This window comes from Phyllosticta citribraziliensis (genome assembly GCF_038025025.1).
Source record: "Phyllosticta citribraziliensis strain CPC 17464 chromosome Unknown J3D65scaffold_2, whole genome shotgun sequence".
Lineage (NCBI taxonomy): Eukaryota > Fungi > Ascomycota > Dothideomycetes > Botryosphaeriales > Phyllostictaceae > Phyllosticta > Phyllosticta citribraziliensis.
The window spans coordinates 1,460,106-1,486,745 of NW_027117339.1; the positions used below are offsets into that span (position 1 = coordinate 1,460,106).

The following is a 26,640-nucleotide window of genomic DNA, read 5'->3' on the forward strand; positions in this document are numbered from 1 at the left end:
TGGAAGCGTTGGATAAATGGATTACCTCAATTGGATGCTGGAACGGATTCTCGCTGCAGCCCGCCAAGAGACAGATACATCAAAATGACAGCGTTGAGTAATTGACTCGGAGCCAGTGTCAATGGACGCTCCCAAGCGACGGGAATCGGGGAGAGCCTGAGTGCCGGGTGCCTTCCGTCGTAGGGACCGACTACCAAGGAAGGCAGGCGCTGCCATCGTCCCCCAAATGTGTTCTTCGCCTGCCCAGAGCTCAGCAACCTTACACCCAACGACCGCAGTCCTCCCACGCCCCAATCAACGCAAGCCTTACATGTCCAGATGCACCCGCTCACTCTCCACAACCTGACAACTTCGCATCGCCGGCAATCCCAAGTCTCTCGGGCCTTCCAAAGTCGAGCTGTCATAGCTTCGTCTGCTCGAGCCAATCGAGAGACCAAATTGAGGGTTCGAAATGATGGGAACTACACCTTCCAGGGTCCAAAAGCCTCTCCTGCATGTGGAAGTTCGCCTCAAAAACTCCGCAGATTGTTTCGTCCGCACCGATTTGGTAGGGTAATGTCTTTGATTGCCGATGCTATGCTTACGACAGCAGATTAGAGATGAGGTTTCTTCATGGCTTTTGCGCAAGTACACCGCCATCGTCGTTGGTCAGGAAATCCTAGGCTACGGTATTACTCACATCAGACTGCTGAGAATCTCGCTCACCGTCTTCGACAGAAAACTTGATGCACGCAGAAAACATCGAATCGATTAGCGCCGTCGAGTACACATGCGTGGATACTGAAGAAGATGATCCACAACAAGTGCACGACTTAAAAGACGTTCGACTGGACGTGCAAGCCTTCGAGCTTATCGAACAGGATGTGTCGATGGCGAGTCTAGGCCTTGAGGATGATGAAAATTCCAGTGATCCGCAGCTACGAGTCACAGCGCTTCCAAGTGTTTCGCTTGATGGGGACTGGGAGTCGTTCGTTTTTCCCAGTTCATCTTAGGGATGGCCCGATTGCTGACTCTTTCCAGGTTGGTGTTCACGAAGCCCCTGCATACTCGATTGCTGCATTTCACTACCCGAATGAGTGAGTACCAGACCCAAACAATCAAGCTCCCGAGCTTACTCACTTTTTCCAAAGTCTCGATGGTCCAGACACCGGGGCTCAATGCCACATTGATGAATTGGAATGGGCTCATGCTTCTTCACGGGCCGCCCGGGACCGGAAAGACAACTCTGTGGTACAGTCTTGAAGTGTCTCTGGTATTTTGCAGGACGCTGATACTGTGAAAGCCGCGGACTGGCCCAAAAACTCACCATCCGCTTGGGGAGCTACTTCACGCATGGAAAGCTCGTTGAGATTTGCTCACAGTCCCTTTTGAGTAAATGGTTCGGGGAGAGCGCGAAGCTGCTGTCAAAAATGTTTGAGAAGCTCGAGGAGATGGCACGCGACGAGACTTCCTTCGTATGCGTCTTGATTGACGAGGTCGAGACCTTGACTGCAGCTCGCGACAAATCTGCGAATGGATCGGAGTGTGGGGATGCCATGAGGGTTTGGAAGGCTAGTCCTAGTGCGGAAACCCAGAAAACTGACCAAGGAACATTCAGGCCACAAACCAACTCCTTACTGCGCTCGACCGTCTCAGACATCGCTCTAATATTGTGGTGCTCTGCACAAGCAATCTGGTACATGCGCTTGTGAGTGCTCTGGAGATGAATGTCAGCTCCTCTTAACAGTCATAGGACTCTGCTTTCATGGACCGCGTCGATATCAAGCAGCTGGTGCCCAATCCAGAGTCAAGAGCAATATACGAGATCCTTCGATCCAGCCTGAACGAGCTCATTCGTAACCGAATTCTTACGCCACTTGAAGTTTCCGGCCAGGACAAGGAGTTTTTCGAAGACGGCGGGCACTGGTTCCCATCCGCAGCACAACTGCTTCTCTGTTCTGGATGGAATGATGAGGACGACCCGGAGGGTCACAGTAGCCCTGCAATCAGGCTATGGAAAATATCGGAGAGGTGCGAGGGGATGAGTGGTCGGGCGTTGCGTCGGTTGCCTGCAAACGCGCTGGCCATGTACACCTACTCCAATCCCGTGGAACTGGGTGCTCTCCTAGATGCTCTGGAAAGGGCAATGATGGATATCTAAGGAAATGCTGTGCTTGACCTAGAAAAAGGCGGGAAAGGGGCCAGTTTCAGGACCAAAATGGAAACGAGTATGACAGGTCACCGATGGCAATGGTGCAGTTTATGGGCAATGTGAAGCAGGCTACAAAATTCTGCAGTACACCCTTCCGGATGGCCTCCCGGCACATGTTCCCGCATCAGTAGGCAGGAGTGCGGAGAGTGGATCAGCTTGGGCGGCGTCTGAGTTGACAGCACCGGATATATGCGCTGCAGCATGTCATACAGTCAGTCAGTCTTGGTTGCAGCAGGGCCGGACAAGCGCACGAATGGATCTTGACCAAAGGCATGCAGATTCCTCATGCTCAGAGCCGGTCACGACGTGGGCCGGCGGGCTGTAGCAGGTGTCTGGACGAAGCTACCGATTTCTCCCGCCGCAGCAGTGGATGGCATTCGTCAAGAGGAGGCACGTTCCCGCAGGTGTGGTGAAAGACGCAGACAGGTAGCGTGGCGAGCTGCATTGACAGTTGGGCAGTGGTGCCCGAGAGGTCTTGGGCTGATGAGCAGAAGAGGCGTGCGAGGGCTTGATAGGAGGCTCGTTATGGGCCGAGCCGAGCTGGAGCGGCGTGCCGTTGCGACGGGCGGGCTGGCGGCGCCCAACCGCGTCTCCCCTGTGGCGATTGTGGTTGTGGGAGAGGAAGAGAGCGTGGCCCCTGGCGTCATGGCCTGACACGTATTCGCCTGCGAGAGGACGGCCAACGTCCAACAGCGCTAACAGTGTCGAGACATGTCGGTTGAAATGCAAGGTTGTCTGGTTATGACTCCTTGCAAAGGGGGCCAGGCGCGAGTATAACTGAGCGGGAGGAGCCATTCCTGCCCGACGGAGCAAGGTGTTGTTGAAGTTGCTTGCCTGCTCTTCCTTTTCTTCTCCCTCCTCTCCCACTCCGCTCGGCAGGGCAGCCCGCCGTCGCACAGCAGAGCCTTTCGCACAAGGAAGCGAGACCGCGACACCACTCATCCGTCCGAGACAAATGTTGCACTCGGCCCTCAACCGCAGCTACATATTCTTGCGCAGACCGAAGCGACTCTGCCGCCATCGTCGGTCCATATCTCGGGATCCGCAGCCGCACCCGCCTGGCATTCCCCAGACTCTCTGCTCCAGCAACGCCCGCACGTTGTCCAGTGCGTATCACCAGGTACGTCTCTCGTCTCGCTCTTCTCTCTTCAGGCCTCGCCCGCGCTGCACAGTGGTGCCCGAGGGCTGATTGTGCAGCCCAATGGCGGCGCATTTGACCGGTCATGAACTCTTTGCGCTGACAAGCAGACTGCAGTAGCGCGGCTCTGACAGCCCTTCTGCCAGCACCAACCCGGTTACACGCCCGCTTACTTTATCACCGCCATCCCGCGCCCGCAAACCATCGGCGTTCGTGGTCCCAGGCGCGCCCCGTCATTCCCAAACCTCTTGTAGCACACCACTGCCGCACCCTGCCTCGGCTTGCTTCACCCTCCGGCAGCCTTACCATCGACCGCGGCGTCAACCTCCACCCTCCTCGTCCGTCTCGTCTTGCATCGCGCCTGCATTGCTCAAGCATCCCTTACACCCTGCCTGCGCCGTCTTCGCTTGCAATTCATTCCTCGTCTGGTCTTGACCGTTGTTTACCAACATTGCAACGACCCCGCGTCAGCTGAGCACCCACAGCGCCCGCCGTCCAATCCAAGCCAGCACTAGAATTCTGGTGGCCGCCACCCATCGCAATCCAGGGCTATTCCAACCCAGCCTATCTCCAGAAGAAAGGCATCGTGCGATAATCCCCCGTCCCTACTCTCTTCCCTATGCGGTAAGCCCTCCGTGTTCCTCCCGTATCGCGACTCTGCCCGTACCCATTCCTGGCGCATCCCAGGCACTGCTACTCTGGCTCCCATGCCTCTGGCTCCCTTGTCCGCCGCTACTTACTAACGCTTGCTCCGCCCAGCAGGACAATCATCGTCCAGTCTTCCGGCTCGGAGCAACCGTCGACGTCGGACGAGGAATCCTCTGGTGTGCAAATACCCTCTGCTCGGCGTAGCCAACACGACTATTCCGACGACTATTCCTCCGAGGACGACGACATTGACTTTGTCGACGATCTCGACGACGAAATCGAGCCGTCAGAGTCAGCATCCCGACAGCCCGAACCTGTACGGCGTCGGGCCCAACCATCGTCTCGTCCGCCAACTGCTCGTCGCCAAACCGTCCAGGTGGAGGAGCCGATACGACATCGAAGAACCGAAAGGCGGTACCATCGAGAGCGGAGCGAGCACAGCGCCCCCCGTCGACGGCCGACTTCCGCCGACGACCTGGACAGTGTGGATTATCCAGAAGAAGATTACCCGGGCTTCGGTCACCAACCGCGTGGCCCACCGCTTCACCATCCACACAGTTCATGGGCTCACGTTCCCCAGCAACCCGCACCGCCAGGTTTTGCTACAAGTACAATGCTCTCGGGCTACCCACCTAACCACTTTGACCCTGGAGCGCTGATCCAAATGCCTCCTCACGATGCATATGGTGGTTACCACCACAACCCTTTTGCGCCAAACCCAGGCAACCCCTTCGCAACACCTCCCCCTCAAAGCATGGTGGGGCCTGGCTACTACGACCCCGGAGCCATGCAGCCGCGACCCGGACTGGCTCCTCGTCAGAGGCATTCCATGCACGGTGGACTACCTGGCCAGCCAGGAGTTGCGCCTGCTGGGGCGATGATGCCTTACTATCAAGGCTTCGACGGGTATCCGCCTCCAATGGTGCCGTACCGATATCCGCCGCAATACGCTCCACACTCTCCGCATGACGACTCTCCTCCTCCATCCAGGAGACGAGTGTCAAAGTCTGCCACTCCGCCCGCGGACAATGCTCCCCCACCTCCTCCGCCCCCTGTTCCCGCTCCTCCTACCGCCATGATTCCGGTTCCCCCTCCAGCACCGCCAGAGCCCACGCCTGCAGAGAAAGAAGCTGCCGAGAGACTGAAGAAGCTCGAAGATCTCCTCCATGCACAGATGCAGGCCAAGATCGACAAGGAGGCGAAGAGACAGAAAGAGGCAGAGGAGGCAAAGAAGGCTGCTGAGGAAGAGAAGAGGAGGAGCGAGGAAGACCGCCTTCTCAAGATCCACGAGCTCATCATCGCATCACGTGATGAGCAGATCGCTCGCGAAAAGGCTTTGGAGGCCCAACGTGCAGCGGAAAAGGCAGAGGCCGACGCCAAGGCTGCAAAGGATGCTGCTGATAAACAGAAGGCAGCTGAAGAAGCCAAGAAGCTGCTGGACGCCGCCAAGAAAGCTCGCGAGGAGGCCGAGGCCAAGGCTGCAGCCGATGCGCAGGCAGCCAAGGAGGCGCATGAAAAAGCACTGGCCGAAGAAAAGGCTGCGAATGAAAAGGCCATGACGGAGGCAAAGGCCGCTGCGGACGAGCTGACAAAGGCGAAGGAGGAAGCAGAAAAGAAAGCCGCGGAGGAGGCCAAAGCAAAGGAAGAGGCCGAAAAGAAGGCAGCCGAAGCGGCTGCGCCCAAGCCCGAGGAAAAGAAGGCGCCCATCAAATTCAAAGATGCAGTCGGGCGAAAGTTTAGCTTTCCGTGGCATCTGTGCAAGACTTGGAAGGGCATGGACGAGCTCATCAAACAGGCTTTCCTTCATGTGGACGTCATTGGCCAGCACGTTCACGAAGGTCATTACGATTTGGTTGGGCCGGACGGTGAGATCATTCTCCCACAAGTCTGGGAGACTGTCGTTCAGCCTGACTGGACCGTCACCATGCACATGTGGCCAATGGAGGAACCTGCTCCACCGCCAAGGTCACCACCCATGGGTGGCCCGATGGGGGGTCCTATGCCGCCACCCCCTCATTTCCCCATGGAGGATTGGATGCACATTGGTATGCCGCCGCCAGGGCCGGCGGCTGGAAAGAAGCCGCGTCCTAGCGACAAACCCGGAAAGATCCTAGGCCGCGACAAGAGCGTCAAGAAGCCACCCAAACCAGCTCCCCCTCCTCCGGCCCCAATGGTTGAGATCATTCAAGATGGTGGAGCGGGACCTTCCAACTTAGGCCCTCCTCCGAAGCAGAAGAATAAGGCTCCGCCAGCGGGTAGTCTGGGTATCTTGCGTTGGATGGCAGGAACCCAAACCGGAGCTAGGCAGTCGGGAAAAGGGGCAAAAAAACCTGAAAGCCCTCCCGGTGGTGGTCCATCTGCAGCAATTGCAGCACCAATGGCACCTGGCCCCTCGTCTTCATCAACTCCACATGGCAACGGTGTCCATGTCCAGTCACACGGCAATCCTAATGATGGGTGCGCTGTCATGTGAGGAGCTGAGTGAAGATGGGGGGGCTAGCCTGCTGTGTGCTTTGCGTGCAGTGGACTACTACCACACTTTCCTTGGAAAGGGTCTTTCTGGAGGCAAGCGTTTTCTCTCCTGCATTTGGCGGGAGTTTTTGCTGTCTCGGGGGTTTCTTGAGTGGTGGTATACTTCTTTTTTCTCTTCATCGGTTTCCCTCGGGCCTTCCATCGGGTGGCCGCCTCGGAGACTGATCTTTTCAAGAGACGCTGACGATGCCCGCACACGCGGCAGCTTCGTCTCTTTCTTCTGACCGCCGTCCTTTGTGGCGGTTGACGTGCGATCTTTCGAATTCTCTTTGCGTTACGTTCAAGCGTCGTCCGAATTTTTCTTCACGGGGAGAGCCTGGTTCTGCTTGGTCGTTGTTGTCTGTCGCCCTCCCGCTTGATGTCGTCTTTTTCTTCCCATCATCTTTATCCCACAACACCCCTCTATATCCCTGTCCCATAACGTGTATGACGACAAAAGCATCAACTGCAGCATACTTAACACTCATGACCGACGACTCTGATACCCCATTTCCCCCCCTTTCTTTCTCCTTTACTTTTTGTCAGTTTATCGTGGGGTTTTCAAGCGACGGAGTCAGTGAGGGGACGAGACAGGCAGGGAAAGGCACGCCACGCTCGGTTGATTTTTTTGGCTATTCCTTTCGCGATTTCGGCACTGTTTGACTGAGTTGGACGCTGTCTCTACTTGTGGTGCTTCGAGTCTTCGAGTGCGCAGGAGAGTTCCTTGGTACGACAGTGATGGATTGACTTGACGGCCGTTAACTGATGATAGAATGCAGGGTCAGTGTTCGGGGAGGCGAGCACTACTCAGGTGGCACTGAATTGGCATTTGTCAATTCACGCGCACTTGCTGGTGTGATGAGGTCGAGAAGAATTCTTTACGTCGAAAAAATCAATGGAAAAATCATGTTTGGCAGTCATGATGTGCTTTGATTTGAGCTTCCAATTAGTGCGGCCGGACAATGCTTAGCTTTTCTTTCCTGACTTGTCTTGGCCTACAAATTGTCTGAGTGATTGCTTGTTGACTCTGCTCTCTCCGCAGATCTCCACCAGTGGACGCTTGAGCAGTCATGTTAACCAAGGGGTGTTCCGAACAGGGTAAGACACTCCCATGCTGAGAATCGCCCAGGCTGACCGTTTGAAGCTCACGGAATCTAAATCTCTGCCATGCAACGTCTCAACAAAAACTTGCGATCAAAATCTATTGCGGCAATATAGATGCACCAGAAGAGCCACAGAAGCCCAGACGATCCTAAATTTCACCATTCTCCCTCGCCTTAACGCTGGCTGGATGCTTGTACCGCGCCCTCAAAAGCCTCTGCAACTGCCAGTCGCCCGCTCTAATCTCCTCATACTTGTCCTCCTCGCCTTCGACGACGCAGCTCGGCACCGTCTTGATGACGGCATCGCTGCTCGGGCTGAAGAAGTAAGCCAAGCTGTGCCGCTCGGCGCCCACGCAGTTCTTAACCCGGTGCACCGTGCTGACGAACCGATCGTTGCTCGCGCGCTCCAGGAAGTCGCCCACGTTGACCACCAAGCTTCCCGGGACGGGTGGCGCCGCGATCCAGTGGCCAGACGGCGTCAGCACCTCGAGGCCGCCCTCCCCGCCGGCGGGCGAAGACAGCTGGTTGACGAGCGTGATGAAGCTGTAGTCGGCGTGCGCGCCGATGCCAATCGTCTCGGTGGCCCCTGAGCCCTCGGGAACCGGTGCTGCGGGCGGATACCGCAGCGCGCGCAGGCCGGCCATGGGGAAGCGGCACATGTGCTCAAAGTACTGCTCGTCCTGCTCCAGCGCCAGCGCTACCATGCGCAGGATTGTCCTCGCAAACGCGGCGACGGCTTCGCGGTACGCGCAGAGCGTCTGGCGGAACGCAGGCAGCGCGTCGTCGGGCCACTGGTTCAGCGGCTTGCCAGACGGGTTTGCCGGGTAGTGCGAGAAGGTGGTGTCGAGGTCGGCCGGGGCGCGTTGTTCGGGCTCCCACGGGTCGTCGGCGCAGTTGAAGGCTTCCTTCATGTCGCCCTGCGTGCGGTGATCCAGGCGCGTCTCGTAGAGCGCCTCGTAGCCGCGGATCGCAGCGCTCTTGTTGATGTGGACAGCCATTTTGTCGGCGGCGGGCAGCGCGAAGAAGTCGCGGACTGCTTGCAGCGGCGCGTCGCTGAGCTGTGCAGACGGTATGCCATGGTTCACGGCGTACATGAAGCCTGTCTCTTTGAAGGCGCGGCCGACGGCTGCCGCGACGCTTTGCCGCTCAGGGAGGTGAGGTGAGTTCGCGAGGCTGAAGTCGACGGTGGGAATGCTTGTGAAGGTAGGTTTGCTGCCTGGCACAACGAATCGAATGCCCTTTCCCTTGCCCGCGTGAAAGCTGATTGACTCAGCGGGCGGTTGAGGTGCCGGTGAGCTGTCCGTTGCGAGGACACCTGGTGCCATGGCTGGTGATCTTTTTGAATGGAGTTTCTCTGTTTTGTGGCACTCGGGTTGATCGCAATCACTGCAACCTCAAGGAATATATCCAGTCTTGTTGGTTCTTTATTCCTTCTTCTCGGCAGTTCCTACGCGCTTAAAAGGTGGAAATGTAGGTGAGCATCATGAGACGGATTTGTGGTCGTCTTATCAACACTCGACTGCCGTGTTGCGGGGGAACTTGGAGACCACCCCACTCTTTGGTATCGCGGCTCTTCTTCAGTCTGCCGAACAACATCCTGTAAAGAAAGAATCCTTCCATGTCCTGTTAGCCACTTACACCGCCGATATCTCGATTACAAACTGCTTTCCGTTCCTGATTAGGGTAAGTAATGTCCTGGCTCAACGAATTCAACATGTTGACGTGGGAATAGATATTGCGCATCTATTATGCAGCGTTCAAAAAAAGGAAGAGATAGTCCATAGGTCCAAAAAGCGGGATTACCGAGAAGCCAACCACCAGTTACTGGAATTGCCCGGCCTCCAGTCTCTTTATCACAACAATCAGCTAGCGGGGCTTATCGCCATGACCATCACTGTCAACAAAAGCTCGAGGGTGCCAGGCAGAGAAATGCGAGTGCGAATACAGGCCAGTGGACCCAACGCCGTGCATAGCGTAACAGTATGCTAGTTTCCAGAATCAACAAGGCCCGAGTAGCCTTCTCCAGCGTTCGCAGCTTTGCCAGTGCTATTGAAACGAAGGAGTCTGCGCAGGGCAGACTCGAGCACCGCAACCCCTGGAGCAATGAGGATCTCGACATCAGCCCCAGAAAGGACTGGACTTGGGGGTGGTGGGACTATGCTGCATTTTGGTGGTCCTATGGTAAGATCTCATCTTCTCTTCGCTGACCTTGACTGATTCGGTTCTGATTGTGTTCAGGATTCTCCACAGGCGTATGGGCGGCTGGATCCTCGCTTGTGTCTGTTGGATTGACATGGTGGCAAGGTGTGTAGACAGGAAGCTCGCATACTGTCACGAGGCCGACATGACGAGACTGACCACAACAGCCATCATCTGCATCTTCGTCTCCCACTTGCTCGGTGCGATTGGAATGGCCATGCACTCCCGCTCGGCAGCAACATATCACTTTGGGTTCCCAGTCGCTAGTCGAATTGTCTGGGGACTGCGCGGCGCCTTCTTCCCCGTCTTCGTACGTGTTCTTGTGGGCACGATCTGGGTAGGTATCCAGCTGGTCCAGGGTGGCTACTTTACAGCAGTGCTTTTGCGCGCTGTCTTTGGCAAGTCTTTCCATGACTTGAAGAACACGATTCCAGCGAGTCAAGACATCACCGTCCAGCAGCTGATAGGACTTCTGATCTTTTGGTACGTCTTTCTGGTTGACTCTTAACTTGAGTGTTACCGTCACAGTGGGTGTCGAAAGACATGAGTATCCCTGCCCCTTGGATGCTACTAGGCAGTGAACCAATGCTGCCTGCAGATTTCAGTCGAACCACTGTGCCGTCAAGACTGACAAATAATTCACTCCAGGACTATCACCCTACCAATCCTGAGCATCCCGGTTCCACGGGTCCGAATCATCTACACCGTCAAGTCCGTCGTCCTTCCACCCGTCGTAATCGGCCTCTTCATCTTCTGCATCCTCCAAGGCCGCGCACACGATTACAGCCCCGGCAAATTCTCAGCATCGGCACCTATGCATGGCGCGACGCTGGCCTGGGCCATGCTCGCCGGCATCAATAGCGTCATGGGCAAGACGAGCACCTCCGTCGTCAACCAGCCCGACCTCGCGCGCTACGCGCGTACGAAGACGGCGCCCATGTGGTCCCAGTTGCTGGCGCTGCCGATTGGCAACACGCTGTGCGCCACCCTGGGCATATTTGGCACCAGCGCCATCAATGCTGCGTGGGGCGCAGAGATCTGGAATCCTTGGGACTTGTCCGATGCCATTCTCGACCGGTACTGGAACGCTGGCGCCAGAGCTGGTGTTGCCGTTGTTGCGCTGGGCTTCATGTTTTCCATCTTTGGCAGTAACCTGGGGTTCGTATTTGCTCTCAGTCCTCGTTCCCGGTAACCTGGATTCAATGACTGACACATTAACTTCATTCAGCGCAAACGTCATCCCCTGGGGCGCCGACACGTCAATCATCCTCCCACGCTTCATCAACATCCGCCGCGGCATGTACATCTCCTACATCCTGGGCCTCGTAATCTGCCCCTGGAACATCCTCAACAGCGCAACGTCGTTCCTGCGTTTTCTCGGCGGCTACTCCATCTTCCTGGGCCCCTTTGTCGGCATCTTCCTGACCGACTACCTCGTCGTACGCCACGGCAACGTGCGCGTCGCCGCCCTGTTCGATCCCGCCGCGGCGAACGGCGCCTACTGGTACCGCGGCGGCATCAGCTGGCGCGCGGCCGTGGCCTACGTCGTTGCCGTCGTGCTGCCCATTCCGGGCTTCACTGCAGAGTTTGGATGCAAAGTCAGCGCCGGTGCTGTCCACCTTTACGAGATTGGCTGGCTGCTGACGTGCGTCGTAAGCAGCGTGGTTTACTGGGCGCTGTGTCGGTTGGGTGGTAGTTTTGCGGTGGAGGAGAGGCGTTTGCCATTTGAGGCTCTTGCTGCGGAGCAGTTGGAAGCGATGGAAGACGCGTCGGCCCAGGAGGTGGAAAGACTGCAGGTAAATGGTGCGATCAAGGTGTAATTGACTGTAGATGGACGGTGTGGCAGTACTTCATGACCAAACTGGATGTGCGAGCGTGTATAATGCGCTCTACAACCCGTTTCTTGATTTCTGCTCAAAGTTGAAGTTTTGGAAATGCGAGCATAGGTCTCGTAGTCATAGCACAGTGTCTTGATGACGGGTGTCTAGCCGCTCAGCTGGTGCGAAAACGTGATTTGTCTCGGAGCGCAGTATCATCAGAGATCTGGTGACAGTTTATCAGCTTCTGATGCTCCAAAAATTACCTTCAACTCAGGTGCCTTCAGCATGTTTCTCATCTGATTCTCAATTGTGTGTATACGCACAAGGCCTGAGTGGCCCGCATTTTTAGCCTTTCCCATCTTGCCCTGACCGAGCCTTCTCAAACGCCATAAAGGTCAAATTCAAGGTAACAACGTGGGCTACCCGTCAACGATAGCGCGAAGTCTATGCAGCAAGCTTCTCTGCGCCAGCCTCGACTGTCACAGCACCAGCCCCAAAGCCACCGGTACTACCGAAGCCACCAGCACCACGTACAGTCTCATCGAGCTGTTCCACCGCCACGATTTCAGGAAGAGCGATTCTCTCGACAACCAGTTGTGCAATGCGGTCACCGGGCGTGATGTCGAAGTCCTCGTCTGAGAGGTTGGCGAGCAAAACGCCGACGTCGCCACGGTAGTCGGCGTCGATGACACCAGCGAGGGTGTCGATGCCGTGCTTGGCAGCAAGTCCGGAGCGAGGAGCGATGCGGCCATCTTCCAAATGAGTCAGCAGCTACAGGCGACAAGCTTGTTGAATACCTACAGGTACCAGCGGGGAGGGCTATCCGAATGCCGGTCGGAACCACACCCCGACCACGCTTGGGGATCGTGACAGCTTCCGAGCTGTAGATGTCGTAGCCAGCGGCAAAGGCGGAGCCCTTCTTCGGGAGCTGGGCGGTCTTGGACACTAGCTGCACTTGCAGCGTCTCTAGCGCAGCGGCCATGGTTGTAACGTTTGCGGGAGTGGGAGAAGCGTTGCCAGACAAGTCGCCGACGGCCGAAGCTTGTACGAGGGATGGGTTGTTGACGGATGAGGCAGGCTCGGGCTCAATGTGCTTGGTGCGCTTCGGAGGCTGCGTCGAGGTTAGCGTAGTGAAGGGGGACGAGTGAAGATGATTGCAGTGCGGATGGCGGGGTCAATTGCTCTCGCGTCGAGGAGACAGGCTTCGTATGGCCGACGCCAATCTGACCTCGGTCAATGGAAGCCATCTGCCTCGTGCAAGCAAGCAGGCGTCACAGGTCGCGGCGCAGTGGTATGGGTGCCGTACCGGAGACGAGGGTTCAGAGGGCGGATCGTGGTGAGAGGGAGTGGCAGCAGGGACTGCAGAATGAATGGTGCTAGGCATGTCTAGGGAATGAGATGGAAGAGGTTGAGCAGGCGCACCTAGGCTAAGGTAAGTCGACGGTGGTGGTGAAGTTAAAGTGACAGCGGGAGGAAGACGCGTCGGAACGCGTAGAGACGACCGGACGGAGACAGACGCGCCGAGGGCGGGCCGGACGGCGGCCGAAGAGCCGGGCTTGGCAGTTTTCACCTCAGGCACCCAGTGTTCGCCCTGCCCTCCGCTGGGCGCACAGGGTCAATGGTCGGTGCAGTGGCAACGAGGTGCAGCATCCCCATGGGCCCCGGCCCCTGTTCGCCGCATCCAAGGTCACCCAGACACAAACAACAACCACGGACCCGGACATCGACTCGGTGCGCCTCTCGCCCTCACTTCCGCTCAGCTCTGCCCTCTCAATGAGGCAGCCGCGACATTGCTCTAGCAGGGAACGCCGCCCCGTACACCCCGACCTCTAGTCCCGCATCCAGCGCCATCCCAATCCCCCACTGGCGCTGTCCAGCCCCGGTCTGTCTCCAAGCTTTAGGGCTCCCGTCGCACAAAGCCTCTCACCATGTCAACACTCCAAACGCCCCGCCGTACAAACACCAGGCCGTCGCTGGCAAGACCGGGCATCAACACCGCCTCCACGCCCGTCCTAAGGCCCTCTGCGAAGACCGCCTTTGATCGCAAAGCCTCCCTGAACGCGCTAGCCGTCCCTCCTCTGCGCTCCCCCGACATGTCCAGTGCTGCCAACCTTGGAGGAGATGGCCAGCCCCTTGCCGTCGGCGATATCGTCGACGTGCCCGGCCAAATGCACGGCTCCGTCAAATTCATCGGCAACGTCAAAGGGAAGAGCGGCACCTTTGTCGGAGTTGAGCTCTCCAAGGAGTATGCAAGCCGCGGCAAGAACGATGGCAACGTCGATGGGTGAGTTTTACGTCGAGCTGTCCTACGTCAAGCGCCCGCTAACATCTCCAGCACCTATTATTTCAACACATCAATTCCTGGCTCCGGCATCTTCTTGCCTCTCCATAGAGCTTCGAAACGCGCTTCGGGCACCTTGAACTCGGATCATCTCCCACCCACTCCACTCACGCCTGGCTTTGGAGCTTCTGAGCGAGACGGTCCAGATGGCTCGCCCAAGACTCCTGGTAGGAAGTTTTCACAGTCCGTGGGGCCTGGTCGGAACTCTCCAGGCAAAACGAAAAGGCCATCGCTCCCGCGTCCCGAGTCCCCGTATAAAAACAAGCCAAATTTGGCGCCGACAGCGGGCAGAAAGTCATCGATGCCTCGGCCAGGAGGGTTTTCGCAGAGTGTTGGCGGCGCGCCTCCTCGCTTCTCCCCCAGTCCCGGCCCGCAGAGGATGGTAAAGACTGGATCGCAATCGGCTAGGAAGACTCCCTCAAGGACAGGCTCCAGGGCTACGAACGGACATGACGAGGATGCCGAGACCGAGTCCGTGGTGACTTCTATGAGCGAAGTGAGCAGATTTGCGTCAAACAATCAAACCGAGCAGGAGGTCATTAGACTGCAAAAGTCTCTCGACGAGCGGGACAGGCAACTCAGGGAGCAGGCTTCCAGTCTCGCAGAGATGGAATCAGCATTGCAGGAGATTCAAAACATGCTCCCAACTGATATGCCGCCTCCAATCCCAGAGTACGAAGATGCCGACGCCCAACGGCTGCGAATGCTGCTCCGGGAGAAGAATGAAAAGATTGGTGTGCTCACAGCAGAATTCGACATGCATCGAGCCGACTTTCGCAGTACCATTGATACTTTGGAGATGGCGTCATCCGAAACGGTCCGCGTCTACGAACATCGGATTGAAGAGCTCATGGCAGAATTGAACGAACTCCATGAGCGGAGTGAAGACGTGGACAGCGTTGCAGAACAACTAAAGCAGCTGGAGGAGCTTGTACAAGAACTCGAAGAGGGTTTGGAAGATGCAAGGCGTGGGGAAGCCGAAGCTCGTGCAGAAGTCGAGTTCCTTCGAGGAGAGGTTGAGCGAGGGCGCAGTGAATTGCGGCGCGAAAGGGAGAAGGCCGCTGCGGCATTGAAGGGTGCACAGGCAATGGATTCCTCGCGCGAGGTTGAACAGCGCGACGACGAGATCCGAGGCCTCAAGGCCATCATCCACTCTCTCAGCTCAGGCGGTGATCTGCAAAGCCCTGGCCTCGAGAAGCGCGCATCTGTCCACAACGAGGCTGAGATGACGGACCTCCGGGGCCAGCTCGATCGAGCTGAGCGCGAGAAGGAGGAACTTCGCGGTCTCATTGAACGCAAATCTTTCCGCGAAGAAGAATTGGAGCGCGAGCTGGAACGGATGCGCACCCAAAGCGCCCTGACAGGCGAGGCCCCTCGCGTCAGCACGGCGAGCCACGACAATTCGACGCCAAGGGGCTCAGAGAGCACCGTGGTCAGTTGGCGCAGCCAGCCGCGCAACAAGACGCAGCAGAATCTGCAGACCAGTTCACATGGCAGCCATAACCAAAGTAGCACGCCGCGCTCGCAACGCACAGTTGCTGAGTCCATGGATGGCGAAGACCACCCGGAGTCCTCTGAAGGTGGCGCTAGCGAGCTGTTTTGCGAGATTTGCGAGACGCCAGGCCATGACATTCTGAGTTGCCACAACGAGTCTCCGGCCGATCTGCCGCGTTCCTCTCCCTCGGTCAACCATCAAAATCGCCCGCAGAGCAACATGCACCACAACGAGTTGCATCTGACACCTTCGCACGAGTCGGGAGATCTGTCGAACACCATGCGTGGACTCAACATCACCAAGGCCAGCTCTCCAAAGCCTCCTACTAGTCCTGCACACGCCCCCGCTCCTGGACCTGCCCCCGAGGCCTCTCTGCCTGATCCCTACTCGACGAGTCTGGTGGCTGGCAGTGGCCAAAAGGCGGCAGACCCAGACAAGTGGTGTGCCCTCTGTGAGCGTGACGGCCACGACGCCACGGCTTGCCCATTTGAAGACATGCTGTAGAATGTCCATGTCGAATGTACTTCTTCGCGCGAATCATCGGTCAAGAAGAGGGCAGTCGGACGAGTCAAAAAGCTTGCGAGGCTCACAAGGGGACGCTGAGCAGCAACCAAAGCATCTTTATGACAACGAGACGGCTGCAAAATGTTTGGCTCGGCTCGGTGGTCGATGGGGCGTCGGTCAGTATTTGTCTTTGCGCGCGCGTACCTGGCAGTAGTATACCCGTATTCTTATGGTCTTTTTGTTACCTGGCTCTTGCTTTTGACTTCTTCCTTCTTCGCGCGTCGCGATAGCACGAAACTTGCTCGTTTGCTTAATTGCTTGCTTGCTTTGATTATTAGATCGCCTTGCGCGAACAAGGTAGGTCTTTCTGTTTCTGGTGAAAGTATAGTACAGCAGCACGGGACTGTATTTTTGATCTAGTCCAACTTTCTTTCGGAACCTGGAACAACTGGGCTCTGCCCGACTGGGAATTCTTTCCTATCATTACTGTGGTGGGAAATGCTGTCGTCATCATTCTGGGTTGATGGTTCGGGACTATCTCAATGAAGCTTCTTTCTGTGCATGGTAATCGCCACGGTACAAAGAGGGGTACAAGAGAAGGAGATATTCTAGGCCTAATATTCACTTGAGTTCTTCTTTACCATCCGAGTCTTTTTCTGGTCTCTACATTCGACCCCGCTGCGGCTGTCATTTCTTGCTCAGTCTTCGCTTCGCGTCTTTGACAGACGATGGTTGCTTTGGTTCTCTTGCGGTAATAATGTAAGCTGTGACGTGAGAATTGTGTGGTATAGGAGAGTGATGTATTATTAATTCCCTGCGGCCTTCTTCTATCTTTTTTTGCGACAAAGTCCTCGTCTCTTGTACGATGATTATCGAGCAGTGTTGTGCCTCGAGCTGAACGTCATGTAAACCACAATAGTGTTGTCTGAAGGAGCACCATCCACGATCATGCCACAATTTGCAACGTCTGAAATAAACTGTGGCAGTTGCATGACCTTGAAATTTGATCGTGGCGAGTGATGTCTTGCGAAGGCGACGTCTCGCCATCCCCTGATCTCACACCACGGACATTGAAGCTTCCGGCGTACCGCATCCAAGCTGTGCCGCTCTTTCTACCTTGTCTCTGGCCGACGACGTTTCGTACGCAACAGAAGGAAGGAGGAAAGCCAGGAAAAATGTCCTTTTTACACGAAAAGTGCCATCATGACCAACTTCCAACGCGCACTCCGTCCAATCTTCAACGCGTACAAGACGCGTGTTTCCGCGGCGTCGAAGCCATGACCCTGAGAAGGCAGGGATGGTGCGCCTATGCGTCATCCAGTTGCACTTGAAGGGGCAAGCAGACGTCGCTCGCAAGCTCTACCGCAAATCGGCCCTTTGAGCCGCACTGGTCAGCGACGAACCTCAGCATCGTAACTGGACAGGAAAAGAGCATGGATGAAGAGCTGGGATTCACGAAAATGTCTTGAGTTTCCGAAAGCCTCAAAGGTCGGCGGCTCCGAACGCCCAAACGTTCGCTGCGGCGTCGAATTCGCAACTCGGAGATGCCCTGTCGACAGCATGTGTCGCCTGGGACTTATCAACCACGTTTGGGAAGATTATCGAATCCAATGAGTATCATGATGGACATGAGGAAAAGACGGCGTCTTATCAGGCCGTCGAAGCGGACGGCATCTCCACTAATTATCTCGGGACCCTTGAGGCATTGAAGTGGGCACGCGAGCCATGACGGCGTAAGATTCTTTTTACTCATCCACCGACGCTTCCCGTTTAAGCGTGCGCGCGCACTTTTGCTCTTCCATCTCTTGCTCGTCCTCTCTCCATCGGCCGCCTCCGCCCGCCTGCTGCCCCCCTTCCGACAGGCAAAGCCTCTTGTCCCATGGCCCATTCCGACTCGCCCGTCGACCGTGTGTTTCCTGACAAGGAAGCCGAAGCGAAAGACATGGCAGCCGACCATGACGTCGAGCACGGTGCGGACCACGTGCATCACCAACAGCGCGAGGCGTCGGCGCTCAAGGCGTTGGACCTGGTGAAGGAGCACGACCAGCACCACCCGCGCTACTGGCCGACGTGGAAGCGCTGGGCCATCATCAGCGTCTACTGCCTGCTGCAGGTCTTTGTGACGTTGACGACGACGTCGTACGTCTCCGCCGAGACGGCGATTCAGGGTTCGTTTGGAGGAGGCACCCAAGTGGTCACGCTCGGCCAGTCAATGTTTATTGTCGGCAATGCGGTTGGGCCGGCCTTTTTGGGGCCGCTGTCGTAAGCAACAACAATGCGCCGGGCTTATAGCAGAGAGCGGACGCGCTAAACTGAGCCTTTTCTCATATTATAGTGACATCGGAGGGCGCAAATGGGTTTACGTCGTGTCCATCGCCGTGTTCGCGCTGCTCAACATTGTAAGTCTGAGCGCAAAGCGAGCATCATGTTGCCTTGGCTTTGGCTGACTCGAGACTCGCTGCTGCGGGGAAAAGGCCACCGCATTGGCACGCAACCTGCCCATGCTCATCGTCTTCCAATTCCTCTGCGGTGCGGCGGGCAGCACCGCCCTCTCCAACGTCGCGGGAACCATTGCGGACCTCTTTGCCGATGCCGACAACGCTGCCCAGGCGATGGGCCTCTTTGTGGCCTCTGCGAACATTGGCCCAAGTCTGGGCTCGCCCGTGGGCGAGTGGCTGTCTTTTTATAACCCTGGATCGTGGAGGTGGATCTTCTGGATCAAGTAGGTCTTTTCCCCGTAATCGGCGACCCTTGACACCCCAGGCCCTCGCATCTGGGGCAGTGAAGAATGAGGTTTAGTGCCCAAAGTCGTGGCACACACAACGTCACTTGAACAGAAAGAAAGAGACGCAGACGGGGAGCATTCGTGGAGGAGTGAAAAAAGAACGCTCAGGGGCTACACTGGCCCAGAGTAAAAAGAAGAGAGATGGTGTCAGGGAGTATTAGATATTCCGTTTCTTGGACAGAAATTGTGTGCCGCGACTATTGGCGACATGCTTCGGAAGCTGAACAAAAGGGACGATATCGATGGCTGACATCTGCACGCAGCGTCATTATTGGCGGCGGTTTCTCCGTCCTCATGACCCTGGTCCCAGAGACGCTTCCTCGCGTGGTAATTGCGAGAGCGGCCAAGCGCGGCGAAGCCGTTGATCCGGATGAGGTCGCGGTGGCCGAGACCAAAGTCAACGTCTTCCAAGAAATCCGGTTCATCTTCACCATGGCCATCCGCATAATGTTCACGGAGCCGGCCGTCATCTTCCTTGCAGTCTACAACGGATTTGCGTACGGATTGCTCTTCCTGTATCTCGACGGCGTCTTCGACGTTTTTGTCGACAACAACGGCCTCAGCTACATCGGTGCCGATTTGACCTATCTCAACTTCGTCGTCGGCGTGACGGTCATGTTTTGCTTTTTGCCAGTGCAAACGTACCTCTACAAGCGCGATCGCGAAAGCCGTGGAGGCAAGGGCCGTCCCGAAGCCAGGTTTCTGGCGTCCTTGGTCACTGTTTGGGGGTTCCCGCTGTCCCTGTTTTGGTTCGCCTTTACGAGCGACGGCAACACAAGCTACTGGTCTCCCATTGTCGCAGGTGGAGTCCTGGGCTTTGCCGACCCGCTGCTGTATCTTGGAATGCTGAACTACATTGCTGGTAAGCAAGTGTCTCTTCTCGGTGGTCGAGATTAAGTGTTGACTTACTGGACAGATTCGTATCCGAATGTCGCCGCTTCGGCAATCGCAGCCTTCTTGATTCCTTCCTTCACCTTGGCAGCGGGCTTTGCGCACATTGGAATCATCATGTTTGCCAACCTGGGCACGACGTGGGCCATGGCTTGTCTCGCTTTCATCAGCCTGGGAATCGTGGCCCTGGTTTACATCCTGTACTTTTTCGGTCCCTGGCTGAGAAAGAAGAGCAAGCTGGCAAAGAGCTTCTAGAATCGGAAGGAAAGCGATGGCGGATGTAAGTCAGAGAATATGAAAGAAGGCGAATGTGCGACGACGAAGGAAGAGGAGGCTCACAGCGGAGAGAAACTTTGAGGAAAAGTGAGAGATACCCCATTTTCATTGTGTATTAGTCAGTTAGATAGAGAAATGAATAGACCTCGTTGATTGAGTTTCGATGGCGTTGTGAGTAAGAGGTCCCCAAGCTAGTGAAAGGAAGTTTTTTTGTCGGTAGCAGCCACAACTCGTATTCTTGAGCCTATACTCCAGTGTCGAACGCCAGGTCGAATTTGTTCGTCGCGCAGATAGCAACATCTGATAAGGCGTTGTCGCATCATGCTTTGGTTCAAGCTTTCGAACCAGAGTGGTGATTGGTGGTCGAAGGTTAAGCATGCTTTTTGACCGTGGTAGGGTCGGAAATAGGGCGGGTTTACTCCACAAAAGACAGCCAACGGTGCGGGGAAGGGATCGCGAAGCGACACCTCGGTTCTCCACCGCCAACGTGCCACACGACATGAAGCAAAGGAGCCGCTGCACCACTCGCAGCAGGCCAAGGATTCGACCTACCCTGTCGGACTACTTCGGTTAAGGGCTGCAGGAGCCTCCGCATCTTGGATTCTGTATATCTATCGAGCGCCTTCATCCCGCATCCTAGTGGGTCTACCGTCCTGCACAAGGTGCCGCATTCATTGCTGATCAAACAGGCAGACACTTTTTGAGCCATGCCGAGCAAGAAGAATTCGCAGCCATGCTACGTCCTCGGCGTAGGCATGACCAAGTTCATCAAGCCGCGCGGCAAGGTCGATTACCATGAGCTGGGCTTCGAGGCCGGCGTCAAGGCGCTGTTGGACGCGCAAATCAACTACGACGATGTCGAGCAAGGCAAGCCGCGAGTGTCAAAACCTATCAAACAAAGAACTAACAAGGAGAATAGGCTTCGCATGCTACTGCTACGGCGACAGCACGTGCGGACAGCGGGTTTTCTACCAATTTGGCATGACGTCAATCCCGATCGTGAACGTCAACAACAACTGCAGCACCGGGTCAACGGGGCTGTACGCGGGCAGGACCATGGTTTCCAGCGGAGCCGCAGACTGCGTCATGGTGCTCGGATTCGAAAAAATGAGCCCTGGTTCGCTGCAGGCCTATTTTCAGGATCGCACCAACCCCACCCACACGACGAACTTGATGCTGAAGCAGACGCGCGGCGTCACGAATGCTCCCGGCGCTGCTCAGCTCTTCGGCAATGCCGGTCGAGTCAGTAATGTCTTTCCCAAGGGACTCCAAATCTACATTGCTAACGATGCCCAGGAGTACATGGAGAAGTGAGTTTGTGAGGTGTTTGGAAACTTGCCCCTGAGCCACACCCCTGAGCCAACCATCTATTGCCATCACCTCGCCATCTACTAGGTCTATGATGATGACCGCAAGATTAACAAACAACTCCCAGATACGGGGCCACCGCCGCCGACTTTGCTGAAATCGCACGCATCAACCACGCGCACTCGGCCGCCAACCCCTACTCCCAGTTCCGCGACGTCTACACACTCGACCAGGTGCTCTCGTCGCCGACCATCCACGCGCCGCTGACCAAGCTGCAATGCTGTCCGACGTCCGACGGCGCGGCGGCCGCAATCCTGGTCTCCGAGGCGTTTCTGGACGCGCGGCCGCACCTGCGAGCGCAGGCCATCCGCATCGCAGGACAGGCCATGCGGACGGACTCGCCGCGGCTGTTCAGCCGGTCGGCCATCGAGCTGGTGGGCTACGGGATGGGGCGCGAGGCGGGCGCGGCGGCGCTGGCCGAGGCGCAGGCGGGCGTCGACCGCGTCCGCGTGTGCGAGCTGCACGACTGCTTCAGCGCCAACGAGATGGTGACGCTGGACGCGCTGGGCCTGTCCGGCGGCCAGGGCCGCGCCCACGACATGGTGCGCCGCGGCGACATCACGCACGGCGGGAGAGTGCTCGTCAACCCCTCGGGCGGCCTCATCTCAAAGGGCCACCCTCTCGGCGCCACGGGCCTGGCGCAGTGCGCCGAGCTCGTCTGGCAGCTGCGCGGGTGGGCGAACAACCGCCTCGCGCCAGTCCAGCCTGGCGACGTCGCGCTGCAGCACAACTTGGGGCTCGGCGGCGCGGCCGTCGTGTCGGTCTACGTCCGCTCGGACGGCAAGGCAAACTCGTCGGTTGCCGATGACGAGGTCGCCAGGTTGACCGGGCTCGGATATAACCCTGCCACTACGGCCCGGGGGTTCACTCGGGAGCAGGTGGACCGCGTCAGGAGCAAGAAGGCGAGGAGCGAGTGGGCGCTGCAGGATACGCTGGAAAAGGTCGAGAGCCGGTTCTGATTGGAGAGTTAGTTGGTTTGACCTTTTTCGCCCGATGTATATACTCGCCGTCTTTTGAGGCGACCATGTGCACTAGTCGGAAACACCAGCAGTATTTGGCCTCAGTACATTCAAGTCTATCACGATCCAGATCACCTACGAAACACGGATCTAATTGGCGGGCGGCAAACATGGATAGTTGAAAGTGAATGATGTGCTACTGCACGCGACACTCCACAACTTCAGGTATCAATTTTGCTGCTGGTCTGCAAGCAGATCTGGCCAAGATAAGCCGGAAGTCAAAGTGAGCAAGCATATAAGCATCACTTCGACAAATCAACAGTAGCAGAGAGAAGCAAGCAGGCAACGAAATCATGTATGCGTGGTCGAATCTTCATCTCGACAAGTCTCAATTTTTATTTCCTCTGCTACCCCCGCTTTCCACTTCCCTCAATCACCCACCCCCACACCCAATCTCTTGACAACTTGATTCACTTCTCCACCTCGTAAGCCGAAAAATCGCGGTGTTGTTTGGTTTCAACACGGCAAGAAAAGCAACAGCAGTACCAGTAGCAGCAGACAGCAAATTCCTTGCTACTGTGAAAAAAGGACGCATAAAGCAAAACGCCGACCAACATCAAAGCAAAAGGACCCAACTTGCTTTGCTACCGTGGGAGCAAAATAACGCAGAAACGCCTCACCAGAAACAGACCCAGACCCTTCATAGTGGCCTAGCGGTGGCCAAGCGTGAAGTGGTCGCATCATCATCCCACCTTGACCCGAACCCAACCCCCCTTTAGATTTACCGAGGAACTGAAAAACTGAAAAAGACAGGATTGTTACAGCAAGAAGCGAAGAAAAGAGGGAGGGACTAGGTAAACAGACCCCAGTAGCCCCTCTCCAGCGACAGCGGCCATCGCATGGAGGAGCTGGGATAAGCACAGTGTACAAGCACGGAGGTTTCCCACGCCGGCGCACCACGCAGCGGCGATCGCGCAGGGGGGGCATGGTGCATTGGTGAAACAGGAACAGAAAGACGGCAAGCAAGACAAAGGAAAATAAAGTGACGACGGGGACAGAGGAGATGGCGGGTGGTGGTTGGGGCATAGCAAAGGAGAGAAATGAAGAAAAGGGGGAGGCCGGGGCACTAAGAGAAGGAGGAGAAGAGAAAAAAAGCCGGGTATACAATGCCGCTAAAAGGGGTTTGAAACGCAACAGAACGTGATATCGACGCTGAAAGGTGAAAACTTGAAACCTCGGAAATAAATCCCGTGTGATCGGGACCCCATCTGGATTACAGAAAATTAAGTAGGTTGGTGTAAGGGTGGGGGGCGGGGAATGGGCGAAAGCAGAAGCAGGATTGCGCGCGTGGTATCAGAGCATTATTGTGGAAAAGACGGACGGAGCGTTGGGTTGAAATTGGCATGCGCCGGGGAATTGTCAACAGTATTTTGGTGTTGATGGAAGATGGTGATTTTGGTGTTGAGTCATGGTTCATCTTTGCCTGTAGACCAACGACGACGGCATGCCGCCACCGCCAGCGTCTGAGGACTGATCTGTTTCACTCAGACCACTGGCACTGCCGGCCGTTGCGGGCCGCCGCTCGTTGGCGCCGGACCATCGTCGGTTGCGGCTGTGTTGGTGTTGTGAACTTGACTTGGAACCCACGCCGCCGTCTTCGGTCCAAGTCGCTTCGGTGGTCTCGCTAATGTGCAAGTGTGCGTCTGAACAGTTGTTGCGCATCAGGGCACCAAAGGCCGTCGTCTGAGAATACACGATAGGTCCCCATATGCGCCAGTGAAGGACAGCAATGTGTGTCGTACGTCGAGCAAGGTCGTCGAGGTATTCCGAGGAAAGCGCTATCGTTTCGTCGTCAGGGACCAAGCCACTGCCGGGGCCACTGCCGTTTAGGCAGCGTTGATAGTCTTGACCAGAGGGTGACGTTGCAATCGGGCTCGGGACCGGCGAGCCCGAAGACTTGGTGTTGATGAGCGAGTTGAAAATGTCAATCGGAGAGGAGTTGGCAACGGCATCGGTGTTACGAATCACGCGCGCCGTGAGGGCCTCGCGCATGCCACCGGCTTGCTCATGAAAGACCATGCCGAACTCGGGGCGGATGAGATGGCGCAAGCGCGAGGTGGTGGCTTCGACGAGGTTGGGGTCATAGCTGGAGCTGGAGCCGTAGTGTGACAGGGCATGCCGGACCAGCTCGATTGCAATGTTGTCAATGTTTACCAACCAATGTTGATTGCTGTTTGTCCCAGCAACTTCGTTTGCCACGACAATTGCGGAAATGGCCTCTCGGAGAGCCTGGAGGTTCTGCGACGGGACGGTTGCGGCGCAGCCGATCCTCTTGAGCAGGGACTTGTATGTCTCCGTGCAAGCCCCCAAGTAGACCTGGTCGCGAAATTCTGCCCGAAGAGCTCGGAGACGATCAAAGTCGAGATATAGCGCTTCGGGAAAAGACCCTTGGCGGTCCGACGAGGTCAATAACGAGAGCAGCGCTCTGACAATGGCTCGGAGGCCACGATCCTTGGCCTTGCGATCGGTTGCTATGCTGCGGCAGGTGATGGCGTGTTGGGCAAACCAGCACTGGCTGCGCTGGACCAGGATCCGTCGTCGTGCTATGCGGTCTAGGTGGTACTTTTGCTCGAAATTGACAGTGTCCTCGATGAGTAAGGCGCGCAGGTGCCGAATTTGGTGGTTGGCGACGTCCTGCTCGGTCTCCGAATTAGCCTTTGGCGCCATTCTGACGTGTCAAGCAGGGACAAGTTGAGAAACATTGTTGATCAACAACTCACCAGTTTCATTGCTTCCAGGATACCCAGGAGCTCACGGAGGCCGTTGACCAAGGATCTGCCTGAGCCACCTCGCGTTCCCAGGTCAATCTGCTCGACCATCTTGTCCACCCACTCGTCTCTGACGGGGGCGCAATGGGATTTGAGAAGTTGCGAAAGCCACTTTGCCAGGCTGACCAAGTCGCACACGCCCTTTTCAATCTGCTGCATGAGCATCTTCGTGTCCAACTGCTCGTCGACCCATGATTGCTCCTGATCTGGAACCAAGCTCTTGACAATGTCCCGTAGCGTGTCAAACATGAATGGAATCCTTCTCTGGGCAATCTTGGCAGTGCGTGACCAGGACGCGTCCTCGCGCGTCGCGTGAGACGAAGCGCTGTGGAATAAAAAGGTGTAGAGGTCCAGTTCCGCGGCCAGGGCACTCCAGTAATCCTCGGCGGTTTTGAGCTTGAACTTGCCCTTTGCTCCGTCAAAGTTGGGCCGAAAGTGCAGCTCCTTGTCGAAATTGACGTCGTGGCGCAGCTTTGGATTGTTGATGATGGCTGCAATGTCGAGCTCGCTCAGGGAGTGCTTGGTGATGGGGGGATATAAGCTGGCCTGGGCAAAGCTCTGCGCCAACCGCGCTCCTTTGGAACCACCGGCCTGTTTCTCTATCCACTGGCACAAATCTGCCAGAATCTCGGCGTCTGTGATTTGCTTCTTGTCCACTTCCAGCGCAATTGCCTTGCGTGCCTCGTCATCTTGCTCATGGTCCAAAAAGCCGTCGGGGTGGTCCTCGCGGAATTCCGAGCCGCTCCTTTTCCGGCGGACGCCCATGAGCTCCGGTCGACGGTGATATTTCTCCCCGTTGGTGGCGGCGGCTGCAGAGGTCTGCTTGACGGCTTGACGTGCTGAGCGGTCCGGGGTTGCAGTCGAAACTGACGAGTAGCGGAGCGAGTTTTGTTCGGCGGGCTCATAGCTAGAGCCCATGGAAGAGCCGCGACGAGACTTGTCCTGGGTTTGCGAGGCCATGTTTTGTTTTGGGCGGGCAGCGGTCGTTCGTTGTTGTTCTAGCTCCTTCCGGTCGACGGCCGTCATTCGCAAGAGTAGGTTTGAAATTGACCAACAGGTCGGAGGGACAAGTAAAAGACTAGAGCCAGATGGGGCCAAGGCGGGAGGGCCCGCGAGGAAGGGAGGTTGAAAGGTTGAGAGGGAGGTTGAGAGAAGGGGACAGTTTAGCGAGATGGTAGTGGTTGAGGTGGGGAGAGGCAGGAGGAAGGTAATATCGGCAGGCAAGCCAAGGCAGTGGCTCGCACAGGGTTGGATGCAACAAAGGGCGTGGAAGGATGACTGAGACGGCGTCAGTTGGGTTGGGCGGATTTGGTAAGAGGTCGGGTTTGTCGAGCACAAGAGTCGTGTGGGACTTGGAGGGCAGTAGGACGGACGTGCGTGTTTACGGGTCGGCAAGCTGCATGAACGCAGCAGGCAAACGGAGGCCGAGTCAGGGAGAGGAAGAGGAGGGAAGAATACCTTCACATGGGGCGTAGAGACATTTGGTATAAAGCGGGCGTGGGGTGGGACGAGCTGTTTGCGGCGGCGGGGCGGAGAGGAGGGAGGAGTCGTGGTGGCCAAAAGGAGAAGGGGAGCGGAGCAGG

At 56.6% G+C, this 26,640-nt stretch overlaps 11 protein-coding genes across 11 annotated transcripts; 7 read left to right on the forward strand and 4 right to left on the reverse strand.

Annotated features, from left to right (window-relative positions):
- The first annotated feature begins 105 nt into the window (after nt 1–105).
- J3D65DRAFT_613866 (pachytene checkpoint protein 2) lies at nt 106–2,461 on the forward strand. Its single transcript, XM_066799157.1, has 8 exons — nt 106–547; nt 593–668; nt 718–967; nt 1,021–1,076; nt 1,131–1,230; nt 1,283–1,541; nt 1,598–1,687; nt 1,733–2,461. Exons 1-8 carry the CDS (start codon nt 452–454, stop codon nt 2,138–2,140), a joined length of 1,335 nt encoding a protein of 444 aa, XP_066658748.1. The 5' UTR covers nt 106–451; the 3' UTR covers nt 2,141–2,461.
- Nucleotides 2,462–3,828: 1,367 nt separating this feature from the next.
- Nucleotides 3,829–6,573, forward strand: J3D65DRAFT_216508 (uncharacterized protein). Its single transcript, XM_066794540.1, has 2 exons — nt 3,829–3,953; nt 4,089–6,573. The coding sequence occupies exons 1-2, from the start codon at nt 3,949–3,951 to the stop codon at nt 6,448–6,450; spliced, it is 2,367 nt and encodes a 788-aa protein (XP_066658749.1). The 5' UTR covers nt 3,829–3,948; the 3' UTR covers nt 6,451–6,573.
- On the forward strand, nt 6,574–7,487 carry J3D65DRAFT_216859 (uncharacterized protein). The gene is made up of 2 exons (XM_066794541.1): nt 6,574–7,215; nt 7,268–7,487. Exon 1 carries the CDS (start codon nt 6,696–6,698, stop codon nt 7,149–7,151), a length of 456 nt encoding a protein of 151 aa, XP_066658750.1. The 5' UTR covers nt 6,574–6,695; the 3' UTR covers nt 7,152–7,215; nt 7,268–7,487.
- J3D65DRAFT_613874 (Clavaminate synthase-like protein) lies at nt 7,487–9,105 on the reverse strand. The gene has a single exon (XM_066799158.1). The coding sequence runs from the start codon at nt 8,914–8,916 to the stop codon at nt 7,741–7,743; it is 1,176 nt and encodes a 391-aa protein (XP_066658751.1). The 5' UTR covers nt 8,917–9,105; the 3' UTR covers nt 7,487–7,740.
- Nucleotides 9,106–9,394: 289 nt separating this feature from the next.
- J3D65DRAFT_565880 (allantoin) lies at nt 9,395–11,639 on the forward strand. The gene is made up of 5 exons (XM_066797600.1): nt 9,395–9,772; nt 9,830–9,895; nt 9,958–10,273; nt 10,439–10,948; nt 11,019–11,639. Exons 1-5 carry the CDS (start codon nt 9,574–9,576, stop codon nt 11,608–11,610), a joined length of 1,683 nt encoding a protein of 560 aa, XP_066658752.1. The 5' UTR covers nt 9,395–9,573; the 3' UTR covers nt 11,611–11,639.
- Nucleotides 11,640–12,054: 415 nt separating this feature from the next.
- On the reverse strand, nt 12,055–12,994 carry J3D65DRAFT_664835 (dUTP pyrophosphatase; the record flags this gene model as incomplete). Its single annotated transcript, XM_066802779.1, has 3 exons — nt 12,055–12,362; nt 12,412–12,721; nt 12,917–12,994. The coding sequence occupies 3 exons, from the start codon at nt 12,992–12,994 to the stop codon at nt 12,055–12,057; spliced, it is 696 nt and encodes a 231-aa protein (XP_066658753.1).
- A 709-nt stretch (nt 12,995–13,703) lies between these two features.
- On the forward strand, nt 13,704–15,950 carry J3D65DRAFT_547665 (uncharacterized protein; the record flags this gene model as incomplete). The annotated part of the gene is made up of 2 exons (XM_066796865.1): nt 13,704–13,894; nt 13,946–15,950. 2 exons carry the CDS (start codon nt 13,704–13,706, stop codon nt 15,948–15,950), a joined length of 2,196 nt encoding a protein of 731 aa, XP_066658754.1.
- A 1,879-nt stretch (nt 15,951–17,829) lies between these two features.
- Nucleotides 17,830–19,881, forward strand: J3D65DRAFT_664837 (MFS multidrug transporter-like protein; the record flags this gene model as incomplete). Its single annotated transcript, XM_066802780.1, has 5 exons — nt 17,830–18,212; nt 18,286–18,349; nt 18,425–18,672; nt 18,999–19,597; nt 19,652–19,881. The coding sequence occupies 5 exons, from the start codon at nt 17,830–17,832 to the stop codon at nt 19,879–19,881; spliced, it is 1,524 nt and encodes a 507-aa protein (XP_066658755.1).
- A 666-nt stretch (nt 19,882–20,547) lies between these two features.
- Nucleotides 20,548–22,694, forward strand: J3D65DRAFT_613892 (non-specific lipid-transfer protein). Its single transcript, XM_066799159.1, has 4 exons — nt 20,548–20,769; nt 20,822–21,144; nt 21,199–21,212; nt 21,338–22,694. The coding sequence occupies exons 1-4, from the start codon at nt 20,610–20,612 to the stop codon at nt 22,227–22,229; spliced, it is 1,389 nt and encodes a 462-aa protein (XP_066658756.1). The 5' UTR covers nt 20,548–20,609; the 3' UTR covers nt 22,230–22,694.
- On the reverse strand, nt 22,516–23,508 carry J3D65DRAFT_216982 (uncharacterized protein). Its single transcript, XM_066794543.1, has one exon. The coding sequence runs from the start codon at nt 23,313–23,315 to the stop codon at nt 22,803–22,805; it is 513 nt and encodes a 170-aa protein (XP_066658757.1). The 5' UTR covers nt 23,316–23,508; the 3' UTR covers nt 22,516–22,802.
- Nucleotides 23,509–23,702: 194 nt separating this feature from the next.
- Nucleotides 23,703–25,962, reverse strand: J3D65DRAFT_644236 (T-complex protein 11-domain-containing protein; the record flags this gene model as incomplete). The annotated part of the gene is made up of 4 exons (XM_066802140.1): nt 23,703–23,932; nt 23,960–24,923; nt 25,010–25,684; nt 25,837–25,962. The coding sequence occupies 4 exons, from the start codon at nt 25,960–25,962 to the stop codon at nt 23,703–23,705; spliced, it is 1,995 nt and encodes a 664-aa protein (XP_066658758.1).
- Between the last annotated feature and the right edge of the window lie 678 nt (nt 25,963–26,640).

What these genes read in the sequence shown, in the direction of transcription:
- J3D65DRAFT_613892 (XM_066799159.1), top strand. Translation starts at nt 20,610, where the DNA reads ATGCCGAGCAAGAAGAATTCGCAGCCATGCTACGTCCTCGGCGTAGGC. An exon ending in CTACGACGATGTCGAGCAAG is followed by an intron (nt 20,770 to 20,821) that starts GCAAGCCGCGAG and finishes CAAGGAGAATAG; the next exon opens with GCTTCGCATGCTACTGCTAC.
- J3D65DRAFT_613874 (XM_066799158.1), bottom strand. Translation starts at nt 8,916, where the DNA reads ATGGCACCAGGTGTCCTCGCAACGGACAGCTCACCGGCACCTCAACCG.
- J3D65DRAFT_216982 (XM_066794543.1), bottom strand. Translation starts at nt 23,315, where the DNA reads ATGCCCCAACCACCACCCGCCATCTCCTCTGTCCCCGTCGTCACTTTA.
- J3D65DRAFT_565880 (XM_066797600.1), top strand. Translation starts at nt 9,574, where the DNA reads ATGCTAGTTTCCAGAATCAACAAGGCCCGAGTAGCCTTCTCCAGCGTT. An exon ending in ATAGGACTTCTGATCTTTTG is followed by an intron (nt 10,274 to 10,438) that starts GTACGTCTTTCT and finishes AATTCACTCCAG; the next exon opens with GACTATCACCCTACCAATCC. An exon ending in ATCTTTGGCAGTAACCTGGG is followed by an intron (nt 10,949 to 11,018) that starts GTTCGTATTTGC and finishes AACTTCATTCAG; the next exon opens with CGCAAACGTCATCCCCTGGG.
- J3D65DRAFT_613866 (XM_066799157.1), top strand. Translation starts at nt 452, where the DNA reads ATGATGGGAACTACACCTTCCAGGGTCCAAAAGCCTCTCCTGCATGTG. An exon ending in GTTTCGTCCGCACCGATTTG is followed by an intron (nt 548 to 592) that starts GTAGGGTAATGT and finishes TTACGACAGCAG; the next exon opens with ATTAGAGATGAGGTTTCTTC. An exon ending in ACCGGAAAGACAACTCTGTG is followed by an intron (nt 1,231 to 1,282) that starts GTACAGTCTTGA and finishes ATACTGTGAAAG; the next exon opens with CCGCGGACTGGCCCAAAAAC.
- J3D65DRAFT_216859 (XM_066794541.1), top strand. Translation starts at nt 6,696, where the DNA reads ATGCCCGCACACGCGGCAGCTTCGTCTCTTTCTTCTGACCGCCGTCCT.